Source organism: Rhinichthys klamathensis, unplaced genomic scaffold (assembly GCF_029890125.1).
Source record: "Rhinichthys klamathensis goyatoka isolate OS25496 unplaced genomic scaffold, OSU_Roscu_1.1 h1tg000029l_1, whole genome shotgun sequence".
NCBI lineage: Eukaryota > Metazoa > Chordata > Actinopteri > Cypriniformes > Leuciscidae > Rhinichthys > Rhinichthys klamathensis.
Window position 1 is genome coordinate 746614 of NW_026606579.1, and position 14873 is coordinate 761486.

A 14873-nucleotide genomic window follows, 5' to 3' on the forward strand; every position below is an offset into this window, starting at 1 on the left:
AATTCAATCCTTAAAACATTGCAAAAAGCCACAGCAATCGTTATACTCAATACACTGAGACAAAAATGTGAACAAAGTTTTACAAATAATTGTGCATACAAGAAAGGTTTTGTTAGTTTCTTCTAGGGTATTTCCGGGCATAGGTTTGATTGGCCAACCACCAAACTGTGGAATTCCGGGAATGTTTTCTATTGGCCATTTTACCCTCATGCTAAGTTGCTAGGAAACAATGATGCGCAACATCGCTCAACCAAACGAACACGTTGACAATTCAGCTTTTTACCACACACGTCAATGTAAGTTTGTATTTAAAGCATTATTAATAATAGATATCAACCAGTTTATCAATTAATATCGCAGTTCAATGCATCTTCTGAGCAAATTAGACTAGATGCTGTCAATGTTTAACTCGAGCATTAATTATTCGGTGAATGAGCGTATTGTCGTTGAACACGTGACACGGTGTTTTGACTTGTTGATTATGTAAAGTAGAATCTGTGCGGTCAAACTGAATTTATTCCAAAGTAGAATAGTGAGTGATGTCTTTGTTATCATACACAGAAAATACACATAAATCATGTCCTGCCCAGCTTTACTGGATAACAAGGCCAAGCCCAAGTCCATGAGCCGCGCGAAGCAGTGGACAGGTGAGGTGGAGAACCTGTACCGCTTTCAGCAGGCGGGATACAGAGACGAGCTCGAGTACCGACAGATTCAACAAGTCGAGGTAACACTGACATCTTTCTGCTATCACTTACAATAACTTTTATTACATTATTACTTAGTATAATGTTTACCCAATCCTTATAATATACACGCTAAGCGAGAAATGACATTATATTTCAGTATACATTATATAGGTTTAATCAAACTTTTACTAGGGTCAGTAAAAACAAATATTCCCTCCTGACATCTCACACACACATTTTTTGATATATATATATATAATATGGGGGAAGAGCAAAACACTTAACTTGGTTAAGGTATTTATCTGACAAAATATTGTATAAAATATTTGTACTTTCATTGATAAAACATACCAATAAAACTTGACTATATATATTCAAGTTTTATTGGTATGTTTTATCAATTAAAGTTTTCATGCTTAGTCTGTTAATTTCTTAGTTAAGTACTTAATTGTAACATACTGGCATAACAGTCCTGATTTCCTGCTGAATATTGTTGTGTTGTCCTTTCAGATTGACCGTTGGCCAGACAGTGGGTTTGTGAAGAAGCTTCAGCGTCGAGATAATACATACTATTACTACAACAGAAAGCGGGAGTGTGAAGACCGAGAGGTCCATAAAGTGAAGGTGTATGCGTACTGACCCGACCCCATCAGCGCTTATGCCATTTTAATTTTTTTTTTTTTCATTTTTAAATACTGTCTTTAGAAAACTCATGGTCAGAGATGTCTTGCTGTTTTCTTAAATGTAAGTTTCTGAATAAAAAACAAAATGATCTAAATAAACATTTTACATGTAAACAAACAATAGCCAGAGTTTCACCTCTTTACTAAATGCTCTAAAAGCCAGAACAAAACCAGTACCAGGTTGGTATAGGTACGCATTTACAAATGCAAATTTATATAATTTAAAGGGATAGTTCACCCAAAACCTGAATTAATTTCTTTCTTCGGCTGAACACAAAAGAATACAGTATATTTTGAAGAATTAACTTCTATAGTATTTTTTTTTTCCTATTATTGAAGTCAATGGGATCCATCAAATGTTTGGTTACCCATATTCTTCAAAATATCTTCTTTTGTGTTCAGCAGAAGAAATAAATTCATGCAGGTTTAGAACAACTGGAGGGTGAGTAAATGATGACAGAATTTTTGTAATTTTTGTATTTATTTTAGAATTTTTGTGTGAATTTTTGTAGGAGATGAATATTAATAAAACAATAAAGTTAAAAAAAAATTCAAGGAAGTAAAACATATGTTTTATTGAATTTTAATAAGAACAAAACATAATTTACATACATGAGTACATATAACCATACATGTCAGGGGTATAAAAAAAAGGAAGAAAAGGAAAGACATTTTTCAGAAAAAACTTGTACCTTGTACAGCTGTAGTTTTCCTTGCTTTTAAGTTTTTACTTTTGGATATTGTTTCTAAATATATTTTAACATCAAATTTAAATTGTTCAAAATTTGTAAATATAGGAACGAGCAATTATAATAATTAAATCAAATATATATAAAAAAATATTTGTATCACCATCAAATGAAAAAGGTTTTAGCACAACATCAACTTCTTCAAAGTTAACAAGAACCATAGCTTTTCTTTTTAAGTAATTATTTAGTTCTTTCCAAAACATTTGGGTCCTGGGACCCTTCCACAACAAATAAGATAAATATAAAACTAACCGTATGGCCCTTTAAGAATACGTCACTTCCGGTTTCATGCAGCGAGCCGTTATTACTGCTCTTCTGAAGTCATGCGGATAATACTCTGATCGGAAAGCAACCCCGTGTGATCAATAAATCCCTCTTGTTTGTTATATCCAGGTAAGTTATATAAGTTTAGTTGTTTATTATATTCTCATTATGTCTACCCCGTTCGGACGGTTTGTTTTCATTAACATTAGCTATTAGCTCTTTGATGTCAATATTAATCTGATCAGCAATCTGATTGTAGTTGTATTTTAGTTAACATACATGTTCAGACTAAGAAAGACAGTTGAGGATGATATTTTTTATCGGTGTGTTAGTGTGTGGATATAAACACAAATCAGCTCATGCACCTGCACTGATACAGTCAAAGTAATGAAGTCATTTAACGTTAACGTTACTGGACTGACACGCTGTTTAGATGAACAGTGATGTACAGTTGATATCTGAAGGTGATTTACGATTGTTTTATGGCCAGTAAGCAATTTCAACTTCTAGTCTAGACCAGAAAAATCAATAGTAGAAAGTTAAAGTAAGTAACAACATTAGACACTAATGGTCCATTTGTTTCATTTGGTTACAGAGCTGAAGTAGTCTGGAGATCCTCCTCGTCTTCCATCCTCAGATATCTGTTGACATGAGCTGCATTTACAATTTCTGAGCCATATATCCATCATCATGATGAAGATTTACCTCGGATCACAAAGTAATGTGCTGTACGTTGTGCACCACGTAAAATGATAGAAAGTTTTAGAACTGCAGTTCATCCAAATGATCATTATTTATGCACCATCATGTTGTTCCAAACCTATATGACTTGCAAAGAATACAGACGATAACCTTAATGTAATGAGAAAATTATGACAGAAGAAGTTTAATTTTTAGGTGAACTTTCCCTTTAAGGATGTGTCTTTCCGATGACACCATTACTAATGTGCTTGTGTGACCCAAATAAATTGCCATAATATTGTTTAAATATCATGTTTATATGCGACTATATAGTTGAATAAAAACTCCCGGGGCTCTACACAAGCCACAAACCACATAAACTGTGCACTGACGCCAGGATCAAGCGCTCACATGACCGATCACACATTTTTAAGGGTGTGCTTATGATCCAGGCCGCCAGAATCAACCCAAGCCCTTTGGCTGATTATTAGAAAGGCCAGCTTGTTGTGTTACTCTGAAGCACCATTAATAAAAGTCTTCGAATTCATGGGAAAAGGAGCAAAGTGCATGACAGATCATTAAGTGCTGAGGCTCTAGGGTTTGTTTTAGTTCATATCACACTTTACTGTGCACATGAAATTATCAGTAAAGTGAAGTAAATGAATGTTTTAACTTGTATGAACATGTCGTGTGGCTTATCTGCGCTCTAGGTGACCCAACCATGACTATCCGCTGCTCCTAAACCACTTGCCCTGAGGAGCGAACCCAAGCTAGAGAGCAGCGAGCAGCATGCACTGCCATCCTCCTCTCCAGAGGGGCAGCTGCTGGTAGAAGGTATCAGGAAAGTGTGTGTGCACTGCTCTGGCCATGGATGACTTCCCTACACATGACTTCACTACACGCACCTATGGCACCAGTGGCATGGACAACAGGCCTCTGTTCGGGGAGACGTCGGCCAGGGTAACTCGACTGTTTGCTTGTTTTTGTAGTATGAAGTTAACATGAAATCAAAAACCTTTTTTGTTATTCCAAATAAAATATTTGCCATGATAATATCCCATCAAAATATAATAGTATATACATACATGATGAGCTAAAACATTATGACCAGTTACAGGTGAAGCAAATATCGTTGATCATCTCCAAACAAGGCCACATATTAAGGCCTGGATATTAGATGGTAAGCAAACAATCAGTTCTCATAATCAACGTGTTGAATGCAGGAAATATGGGCAGGAATAAAGTCAAGTCACCTTTATTTATATAGCGCTTTTTACAATACAGATTGTATCAAAGCAGCTTCACAGTGATAACATGAAAATAATACAACAAAGTTTGTTTCTAAAAGAAAATTGCGTCAACGTCCAGCTTAAGTAAGGCAGATCAGTAATGTTATTGAATATTAAATGTCCCCAACTAAGCAAGCCAAAAGCCAAGGCAACAGTGGCAAGGAACCAAAACTCCATCAGGTGACAGAATGGAGAAAAAAACCTTGGGAGAAACCAGACTCAGTCGGAGGGCCAGTTCTCCTCTGGCCATCATAAAGAATAAAGATCTGAGCGACTTTGACAAGGGCCAAGTTGTTATGGCAAGGCGATTGGGTCGCTCCCGGTCTGGGCCAACAGAAGGTCAAGCAAAATTGAAATGATGGTTATGGGCAGAATGTGTCACAGCACACATTCTCTGCTGCATATGGGGATGTGTTGCCACAGACCAATCAGAGTGCTTATGATGACTCCTGTCCACCGTCGAAAGTGCCTACAACGGGCACATGAGCGTCAGAACTGGTGCAGTGGAAGAAGGTTGCCTGGTCCAGTGAGTCCCATTTTCTTTTACATCATTTGGACCTGGGGAAGTGATGGCACCAGGATGCACTGTGGGACAACGACAAACAGTGGAGTGAGTTTGATGCTCCGAGCAATTTTCTGCTGGGAAACCATGGCCATTTATGTGGATGTAAATTTGACTCATGCCACCTAACTAAACATTGTTACAGACCAGGTACTACCCTTCATGACAATGGTGTTCCCTGGTGAAAGTGGCCTCTTTCAGCAGGATAATGCACTCTGTCACACCGTTCAGGAATGGTTTGAGGAACATGATGAAGAGTTCAAGATGTTGCCCAGGCCTCCAGATTCCCCAATTGAGCATCTGTGGGTTGTGCAGGAACAACAAGTTCGATGCACAGCGGCTCCACCTCGTAACCTACAGGACTTGAAGGATATGCTGCTAAAGTCTTGGTGCCAGAAACACAGGACACCTTCAGGGGTGTGTAGAGTCCACACCTTGACGGGTCAGAGCAGGTTTGGCAGCACGTGGAGGACCAACAGTATATTAGACCATAATGTTTTGGCTCAGGCACAGTGTGACTTTTTATCACACAATGTAACTATTTCATATTGTAAACTTTATTTTGCAGTTACTTACCGTATTTTTCTTTACTCCTAAGGCGTTCCGCATAATGGTGCTATGTAGTTATTTAAAAAGATACCATTTACTGCAGCACCTTTACCTGTACCATGCAACTAATTTCTGTCAACGGCACTAATGTAGTTTTGTTGGATCACTTTCAGGATAGAATCATCAATTTAGTGATCGGTGGACTCGCGTCTTTACTCGTTCTGGTAAGTTTTTACAACTAATGAAGATCTCGATATGTCTGTTAATCATATTGTAAATGATTAATTTTCCCCATCTCTTTCAGGTGACCATCATAAGTTCATTCATCTTCCCTTCACTGCCTCCCAAGCCATTGAATATTTTCTTTGCCATCTGTATCATGTTAGTCTGCGGGTCAGTGTTGGTTCTGGTAAGTAAGGACTTGCTATGTAGTCTAAAAAGCATTAGGGTTGATTCCTTCAATGGTCCCAAAGAGAAATAAATGTTTTTAATTCAATTCTGATGAAATGCAATCCCATCCATATGTCTTTCTTTCAGATATTCTGGTATAGACAGGGAGATCTGGAGCCCAAGTTTCGCAACTTGATCTACTACATGTTGTGTTCCATCGTTCTGCTGTGTATCTGTGCCAACTTGTACTTTCATGATGTGGGACGTGATAAAGAGAGCAATGCCTTATAAAACTGCTACCATGGGAATCGTCCCAATCAGCGGAATGTTCGTCATTATATGGGTGCTTTGGAACCCCACTTGAGTTCTTGAATCAGGATAATTCCTACAAGCCCCATTTGTGTGGGCAAGGCCAGTCTGCCTTTGGGAGCCATGTTAGTGGACTACACGTAATATAGATGCAAACATGTTAGCGATGAGTAGCACTCTGGGATGTCCGTGCACACGTTTTGCACCCTGAATGCTGTACACAGCTTAACCTATATGCCAATGACGTTTTTTTTTTTAAATAAGCCATGGCAATGTAATGCGTAATGCTTTTATACACCTACAGTACATTCCTAAATAAGAAATTCCTTATTTTGTATTTAATCAGAAAAGCAATTTTGAATAAGAGCACTTGATTAAAGACATGCAACAGTCATTGCAGTCATGCTTGTTTGTTTTTCTAAATTACTGAACACTGTTATTTGATATGGTGAAAACCTTCATTTTGGTTAACAACCATTGTAATTTGGATTGTATGTAATAAATAAATACATATACACAATATACATTTGTTTTTTACATTTGTACAACAGCATGTTTTAACTGAAAGCAACTTGCACTGATATATCTTAACATATGTCAGTGTCATTGTTTTGTCTCGAGATGCGCACCAGTAATGTTTTCTTCTAAGGCATGTTTATAAAAGCTACTTAAATGTCCTAATTAATCTAAGCCCTGTGTGTGAAACCGGGACATTTAGTAGGTTCTCCTACAGCGTAGAGTTTTAATGATGGAGTCCTAAGTTTAAATCCCACTATTGCTTGTTAAGTTACTGGCATAAAAGCTAAAGCCGACTGCAACATCACTGGCTTAAAGCATTGTGTTTTAAGAGTCCCAAACACCAGTTGTCAGTGTGAAAGCCACGGTGGAGCTACTGGTTAAACACACGTTCTCTGGTGGTGAAGCTGGGATAGAGACGTGGGTTCAAACCACAGCTCAGCGTGTTGACAATCAATCAAACAACAGAGACTCTGTCAAAGCTTTAACTGCTTTATTGGGCAATCATACAGGTCACTAGTCAAATATAAGTTCCAGCACATAAACAGACAAGAGATCTGTGGCTCACAGGTAAGAGCGCTGCCTCATGGGTTCAGAGGTTGCTGGTTCGATCCCAGTCAGATCTCCACGATACGAGTGAATGCTGTATGTGTGAAGGGGATGGGGACGCGTCGGGTCCCCCCCCGAACCCTGCCACGATGTCCAGCAGGGGTTATGCTTCTTGATGCAATCAAAAAGAAAAATTTAGCAGACTCAAAATTTTGCCCTGCTGTCCCTTCCCCACCTATTTAGGTTCCCATCATTTGCTTTTTAAAGGGGTGACCCTCCAAAACCAAAATGATGGCAACCTACATGTTTAGTGCCAAACAACAACATTCACACGTTACAAGTCTTACCCGTCCATCAGCAGAAGTCCATCATTACAGTCAATGTCTGTCCACACGTCCCACAGCTCTGCTTCTGATGACTGGACGCTCCAAACACATCTGTAGGGGAAAAATTAATGAACAGATATTGAATGAATGAAACCTTTATTGCCCCGAGGGGAATTTGTTTTACACTCATGGGAACCACAATAAACATAACCACAACAAACATAGAATAAAATATATAAATAATACGCATCTAAAATGTTCAACAGCTTAAAGGAATCAATAAATATAGATATATATTCAATAATGCACATATAAAATAAATGTGCCCATACATTACTCTTCATATACTTTATCTAATACATCAGAATTTAAAAGTTAGCCTACATAATAGTTGATAAATATAAGACTGCGGCTCTACTAAAGCATGAATCAGCAGGAACATCAGAGCTTCTCACTCCAACTGACTCTAATAACAAACATTAAACCACTGGATTATTACCTACAGTAACACTACAACACCAACAGAGACAAAAACACCATTCCTTAATATTCGGCTTCATAATATGATTATTAATAGGCGGTTCGTTCAAAGCTCACAAATGTATCGCAACAACTAGCGATGAATTTGTTCTTGTAAAGCTGTCAGTGAGTTCAGCAAGAGAACAGAATGTAAACAAAGTCTGTGATTGACTTCATAGAAGATGCGACTGCCTTCATACTCGCTTAGATGTCAAACAACAAGTGCCAAATTAAACAAGAAGATTGAAGTTAAAGACAACATCAAATGAACGTTTTGTGTGTTCGCGGGGAAGCAGATTAAGCATTAGGCACAGATGAAGCATTCATAATCACGTGAATGTAGATAAACTTGACAGATGAGCACTGCTATAACATATCAGCAGAACTATCAGTACAAACCACGTACACAATTATACAAAACATTGACTTACCTGTGAGTTGCGTGACACTCGATTCCAGCATTTTATCGGTTTGTCCATTTATTTGTTGGAATGTGTGCAGTGCAGTTGAGTGATCAGTTTTCCTCTGCACGTGCTGTAGAGACTGTCATCAAGCGTCATTGTTGTCAAGGATCCAATGGAGTCGCCCTGACAGTGAAACCCGCTCACGCCGCCTAGTGGAGCGGGTGAAAACTGCACTTCAGTTTCTGTCATTCTACTGTAGTATTGTAGTGCTAAGCTGGCCTACTTAAATGTGTTCTGGGCAAGTGAATCTGTGGTCAGTCTTAGGTGAGAGGGCCGTAATTTAATTTTCATATATTTGAAATAACTACTGTATGATTTTGTCAGGATCTGAGCCAGATTAGCTCTCACCTGATGCGGCAAGACAGATCAAATGTTCTAGGCCTTAAGCGTAAACAGCAAACACACGTAAACACGGTTCAAAAGATCTTATTAGATTCGTTTAGTCTGTCTATTTGTCACGTTTTTATGTTTTAAATGATGTTTATCGCGTTTGTTCCCAGTTAAACAATGGTTTTGTGTTGTTGTGTCTCTGTTTAGCAGTTGCCAGCAGCATTTATAGTTTGATTGATTATTGAGGACCGATTTGGACAAATGATTAGTGAAGCCTGTATGACAATGACAGTTGTATATAATCTTAACCTAGTGATATAACGACTAAACATTTAATTGTGTTTAAATGCAGTTTTACCGCTGAATGTAACAGGAACAGGCATGAGATCAGATGAGTGTGTCAGCTCCGCCTTGTGGACAATAAGTGTATCTGCACTTCTGTATGAAAACAGAAACAACAGAAAGAGACTGAAATAAAACAAGTGCTGCTCACTGCAGAGCCAAATGACGTCCAGCTCCACCTCTGTGGATCTAATGGGTGGGGTTAGACCTTCTAGCTCCACCCATTACTCCCAAATTACACCTAGAGAGCAGGAGCTGGACTTCACGCTCCACCAATGACGCTGCAGTGAGCAGCCTCTCAAATAAAGCAGAGGCGTCTAATCCTGCTCCGGCTCAGACACTTTCCAGAGTTTAGCTAAACCTCATTTAAAACAAATTTCCATTTGTAAGTAATCTACCCAGAACTAAATAAACCATAGTGCAATTTATTTACATCCCTAAACAGAAAGGTTTTTGCAGGGTTTTAATAAAATGTATTGTGTCATTAATGTCAATAATGATTTGTTCAAGAATCAGACATCACTAATTCATGACAGTATTAATATATGTCATCTTATATGAACTATTATGTAGGCTAACTTTAAAATTCTGATGGTTTAGATATAGTATGATAGATAGATAGATAGATAGATAGATAGATAGATAGATAGATAGATAGATAGATAGATAGATAGATAGATAGATAGATAGATTGATTGATATGTCATTCTGTCTTGTGAGATGTTATTGCAGGCCTCTGTATTTATTCGTGTTATGACAATTTTAATGTGTTGTTATTAATGCGTTTGCACGCGAACACTAACAGCCAGATTTCCAGATAATCCCGATGGTGTCTTTTACCTAAAACCATGTTTTAAAAGGCTGCTCGCTAAATGAGTTAGTCATGAATGAAAGCAGTCGCATCTTCTATGAAGTTTAGACTTTGTTTCCATGCTGTTCTCTTGCTGAACTCACTGACAGCTTTAGAAGAACACATTAATTGTTGCTTTAAATTTATGTGTTTAAAATATTTAAATATGTCTAGTAGTCAGGGTTACCATACATGTCATCTTATATTTATCAACTATAATTTAGACTAACTTTAAAATTCTGCTATAATTAGAACTTAGAAATAATATATGAAGGAATAACTGTATTTATGTTTCCTCTACAGAATACGGGATGTGTTTGGAGCGTCCAGTCATCAGAAGCAGAGCTGTGGGACGTGTGGACAGACATTGACTGTAATGATGGACTTCTGCTGATGGACGGGTAAGACTTGTAACGTGTGAATGTTGTTGTTTGGCACTAAACATGTAGGTTGCCATCATTTTGTTTTTGGAGGGTCACCCCTTTAAAAAGCAAATGATGGGATCCTAAGTAGGTGGGGAAGGGACGGCAGGGCAAAATTTTGAGTCTGCTAAATTTTTCTTTTTGATTGCATCAAGAAGCATAACCCCTGCTGGACATCGTGGCGGGGTTCGGGGGGGGGACCCGACGCGTCCCCATCCCCTTCACACATACAGCATTCACTCGTATCGTGGAGATCTGACTGGGATCGAACCAGCAACCTCTGAAACCATGAGGCAGCGCTCTTACCTGTGAGCCACAGATCTCTTGTCTGTTTATGTGCTGGAACTTATATTTGACTAGTGACCTGTATGATTGCCCAATAAAGCAGTTAAAGCTTTGACAGAGTCTCTGTTGTTTGATTGATTGTCAACACGCTGAGCTGTGGTTTGAACCCACGTCTCTATCCCAGCTTCACCACCAGAGAACGTGTGTTTAACCAGTAGCTCCACCGTGGCTTTCACACTGACAACTGGTGTTTGGGACTCTTTGCTGGATTTATGGACAACAATTTAACATAAGCGTTGGTGGGATTTGAACTCTGGCTTCCAGGATATAAACACAACACTTTATCTACTGAGCCACTGAGTCTTTCACATTATTGATGGTTTTGGAGAGGGTTTTATTAGCATTGTTGTAAATGATGACAAACATAAACATTAGTGGGATTTGAACTCAGGACTTTACATAGAATAAGCAGTTGATCATCCACTGAGCCACCCTGTAGAGATTGCGGAAGGATTTTCTTAGATTTAGTTTTAGCACCTGTTTCTAATCTGTATTATAGTCTTTTACTTGCTTGAGAACATTATGCACTAAGTCATTTCTTGCACATTATCTGTGTTCTTTTGAACTTCATTGTTTCTGCTGTGAATAATGTTTCTGCTCAGGACAGAACCTGGATTGTTTGAGTCACATGTACAACAAATGATTAAAAATTAGTCAGTTACATTCCTGAAATAATACAAATATTACATATTAATAATTAGGTCAAAGAGGTTCAGCTGACAAAAAATGTGGGGAATCCCCTTTTGCGAGAATAACGTGTAATAATCAATAAAAAAGTAACTGTAGTCTGATTACGAGTATTTTAAAATGTCTGTATTGTGTGCTGTGCGTGCTAAACTTTTAGAAAACTTTTCCAAGATGTAGGCTACTCAAGGCTGTTAATGACTCGTATCCGACATGAAGAATCAGCGAATTCAACTGTGACCACAAACACCATTAACTTTAGTGAACGAAAGACAATAATCAGCAATATGCATTCACACATATAACTTTATTTGAATGTTTCAAATATTATGCGTTGACAAATGATTTTATTTGAATGTTGTATTGATAACATGAAATGTGCAGTGACATCACCGATAAATCGTTTTGTTTACTGGTTCACTGAAACGAATTGTCCGAAAGATAATTAACAGTAAAACTACAACAACAACCACCATTACTTGTTATTCTACTTCATAATATGAATATCAGTACTAGGGGACTCTCGGATTCGTTCAAAGATTATAGGCTGTGTCAAATAAACCAAATTTCAGAAACCTCAATTTTTTTATTTGGTTAATATACTGTTTTTCTGAAGAAAGACAAACATAAATAGTGACGAAAGCCAAAATATTAAATGGAATAGATTTTTTGTAGAGGGTCGAAATGACCTGAGATTTGGAGCCAAACTACAGGGAGTTTAAAAAAAAACTTTAGAAAGATGGAAGCATAATTATTTTATTTTTACACAGAGATTGGTAGGTCTATTAGTGAAATCTGTTGACGTAGCAATCTTTATTGAATCATATGCCAATGGTGACAGTTCCAAAATGGAAACAACAAAAAAAGCACTTTTTGTGCTTTTCCCGATGTTTACATGCCTGTAACTCACGAAATATTGAAGGTATCCATGAGTAAAATTGGTTAATCGTACACATTTTCAGTGGTCAAAAACCAAATATGGGTCACTTTACAAGCAGCTACTACTTTTAAAGCATATTGAGAAACTGGAACTCGACGGATACATCCCACCATCTCAGATACATCTATGCTGCTTTTAAAGCGATCAGATGAATCTCATCTCAGGAGACAGGAGGCGAAGCTAACATTGGATTAGGACGTGCCTTGATGCTTTCCTACCTTGGAATGCATCCCCTGAAGGCAGCATTTATCGGCATTTATAAGCTTTCGGACGCAGCCACGAAGATATGAGCGAGCACGGACGTCACACTCAGACGACGGAAGTTGCGTCATTGAATCGCAGCAGAGAAAGAAATGGCTGGTTTGATCAAAAAGGTACGTGGGGAGGTCATGGAAATATATGAATAAAAACAGGTGAAATGTATTCGTAAACGAAGCTTGTGTCTATACTAAAGCGTTTAAATATTTCTGCACGTTTGTATTTAGTCTTTAAATGCATCAGTCGTGCTTTGTTTTGGAGGATTGTGATGGCTGATGTTGTAGAGTCTGACTGAATTATCGTTATGTATATACAGTAAATACATACATACAGTTGTGGAGCTGTAAATGTCCTGCATGGGAAATCAAGTTGTGCATTTGATATTTCAGGGTGAGATTTAAACGAATATGCATATGTGCAGTAATTTCTTAATATCTTATTTTTTGTCTTATTTTTAGACCACAGGCTTGGTTGGCCTTGCAGTCTCCCACAATCCACATGAGGTGAATGTCTTTCTTGATTTCGTTTTGATTCATTTTATTATTCATCGCCATTCTGTACAACAGTATTTTCTTTCATATACAAATATAATGTTTTGTCTGTCTATTGTGTGTTTTGAGTTCGAGGAATTGTACATATTAGTCTAATGCAATCTATTGAAGAGTTGTTCTCTTTCCTAAAGCGTCTTCGGATTCTGTACACTAAGATCCTGGGCTCTCTTCAGACGATGCCTCAGGACGCTGCCTACAGGAAATACACTGAGCAACTGATCAGCGAGAGGTTCAATCACGTCAAAGCCGTAAGACATTTCAAATATACTTCCACTGCAGTAAAAGACTGAGATTTAGATTGGCTTTAACTGTTGAATCTCTTACTGGTGTAAGAGATTGTGTGGATTTGTAAACATGTCATTTTTGTTCTATAAAGGAGCCAGATGTGGAAAAGCTTGAAAAGAAAATCAACAGTGGACAGATTGAGGAGGTTATTGCACAGGTGAGATCCCAAAGCCTCTGGGTCATTACTGCCATTAACTGAGTTTATAGAAAATGAATACTCTGAAGCAACATTGGAAATGTTTGTTGTACCTCAGCGGTTATTGTGTCCGTCTCGTGTCTCCGCAGGCCGAGGCTGAACTGGCATTGTCCAGGAAGATGACGGAATGGAAACCATGGGAACCACTCGTAGAGGAAGCACCGACCAGCCAGTGGAAATGGCCCATCTGAAGTCCTCAATGTTTATGTACATGTATATACTATATTATATTAAATAATAAATAAACACTGTCTGTTTAAGTTGGCCATTTGTTTTACTGTTGTTATAGATGGGAAGTTCATTTTTAATTTCTTCATTTCTAATACATTTAATTGATTTTTCAATACAAAATTTATACAGAGGTGGACAAAGTACACCACTTCCTTACTTGAGTGAATGTACATATACTACTGGTCAAATATTACTCCGTTACAAGTAAAAGTTGTAAAGATCGATTTTTACTCAAGTACTTACAGTACCTTATGGCATTTGAAGCAACCTAGTGAATACACCTACCAGTTTGTAGTATCTGTGGAATTAAGAGCTTTTAGAATGTTATAAAACCTATAGAAATTAAACAACTGAATTGACAAAAAAAAAAAAAAAAGACAGCCATAATCATCTTCTTTTTTTTATATATATTTAACACTCCTACCACCCCAACAAAAGTACACATCTATGTAGTGGAGTAAAAAGTATGATATTTGTCATTCAAATGTAGTGAAGTTAAAGTAAAAAGTTTCCAGAAAAAAAATAATACTCAAGTAAAGTACAGATACTCAAAAAGTGTACTTAAATAAGTACAGTACTCAAGTAAATGTACTTAGTTACTGTCCACCTCTGAATTTATATTAAATTTTAATATTATAGAAAAGATCATATCAGAAACATGAGAAATCTATTGCAGGATCAGTCATTTTTAAATTTGTCTTTCAAATTGGTGACTCGAACAGGCAATGAGAGACGACACTTACCTCAATGAGGGACCATTCAACTAAGAAAAAGTCTATAGATTGTTATATGAAATTAATTTAAATTTGTAGCCTTGTGCCTACGTTGTGCAGCAGCACTTGGAATGAACTCAAGGTCCAATAAAAGCTGAAAATGAATGTCAGAAGTCAATAAATAAAT

At 37.5% G+C, this 14873-nt stretch overlaps 3 protein-coding genes and 2 long non-coding RNA genes across 7 annotated transcripts; 4 read left to right on the forward strand and 1 right to left on the reverse strand.

Annotated features, from left to right (window-relative positions):
- The first annotated feature begins 175 nt into the window (after nucleotides 1–175).
- Nucleotides 176–1493, forward strand: meig1 (meiosis/spermiogenesis associated 1). Its single transcript, XM_056245185.1, has 3 exons — nucleotides 176–296; nucleotides 562–727; nucleotides 1200–1493. Exons 2-3 carry the CDS (start codon nucleotides 578–580, stop codon nucleotides 1326–1328), a joined length of 279 nt encoding a protein of 92 aa, XP_056101160.1. The 5' UTR covers nucleotides 176–296; nucleotides 562–577; the 3' UTR covers nucleotides 1329–1493.
- Nucleotides 1494–2394: 901 nt separating this feature from the next.
- On the forward strand, nucleotides 2395–6687 carry tmem243b (transmembrane protein 243, mitochondrial b). Of its 3 annotated transcripts, none has more exons than XM_056245182.1 (6): nucleotides 2395–2514; nucleotides 2981–3117; nucleotides 3777–4026; nucleotides 5640–5690; nucleotides 5771–5875; nucleotides 6004–6687. In XM_056245182.1, the coding sequence occupies exons 3-6, from the start codon at nucleotides 3934–3936 to the stop codon at nucleotides 6145–6147; spliced, it is 393 nt and encodes a 130-aa protein (XP_056101157.1). In that variant the 5' UTR covers nucleotides 2395–2514; nucleotides 2981–3117; nucleotides 3777–3933; the 3' UTR covers nucleotides 6148–6687. The 3 variants fall into 3 exon arrangements, with proteins under 3 accessions (XP_056101157.1, XP_056101156.1, XP_056101158.1); XM_056245181.1 differs by having other exon boundaries at nucleotides 2981–3113; XM_056245183.1 differs by having other exon boundaries at nucleotides 2981–3103.
- A 470-nt stretch (nucleotides 6688–7157) lies between these two features.
- Nucleotides 7158–7662, reverse strand: LOC130080114 (uncharacterized). Its single transcript, XR_008806655.1, has 2 exons — nucleotides 7578–7662; nucleotides 7158–7401 (listed from the first exon to the last, which is right to left on the reverse strand). It is a non-coding gene; the product is annotated as an uncharacterized LOC130080114 (long non-coding RNA).
- A 2693-nt stretch (nucleotides 7663–10355) lies between these two features.
- LOC130080115 (uncharacterized) lies at nucleotides 10356–10883 on the forward strand. Its single transcript, XR_008806656.1, has 2 exons — nucleotides 10356–10462; nucleotides 10639–10883. It is a non-coding gene; the product is annotated as an uncharacterized LOC130080115 (long non-coding RNA).
- Nucleotides 10884–12731: 1848 nt separating this feature from the next.
- ndufa5 (NADH:ubiquinone oxidoreductase subunit A5) lies at nucleotides 12732–14002 on the forward strand. The gene is made up of 5 exons (XM_056245410.1): nucleotides 12732–12826; nucleotides 13169–13213; nucleotides 13393–13509; nucleotides 13638–13703; nucleotides 13832–14002. The coding sequence occupies exons 1-5, from the start codon at nucleotides 12806–12808 to the stop codon at nucleotides 13931–13933; spliced, it is 351 nt and encodes a 116-aa protein (XP_056101385.1). The 5' UTR covers nucleotides 12732–12805; the 3' UTR covers nucleotides 13934–14002.
- Nucleotides 14003–14873: the final 871 nt, after the last annotated feature.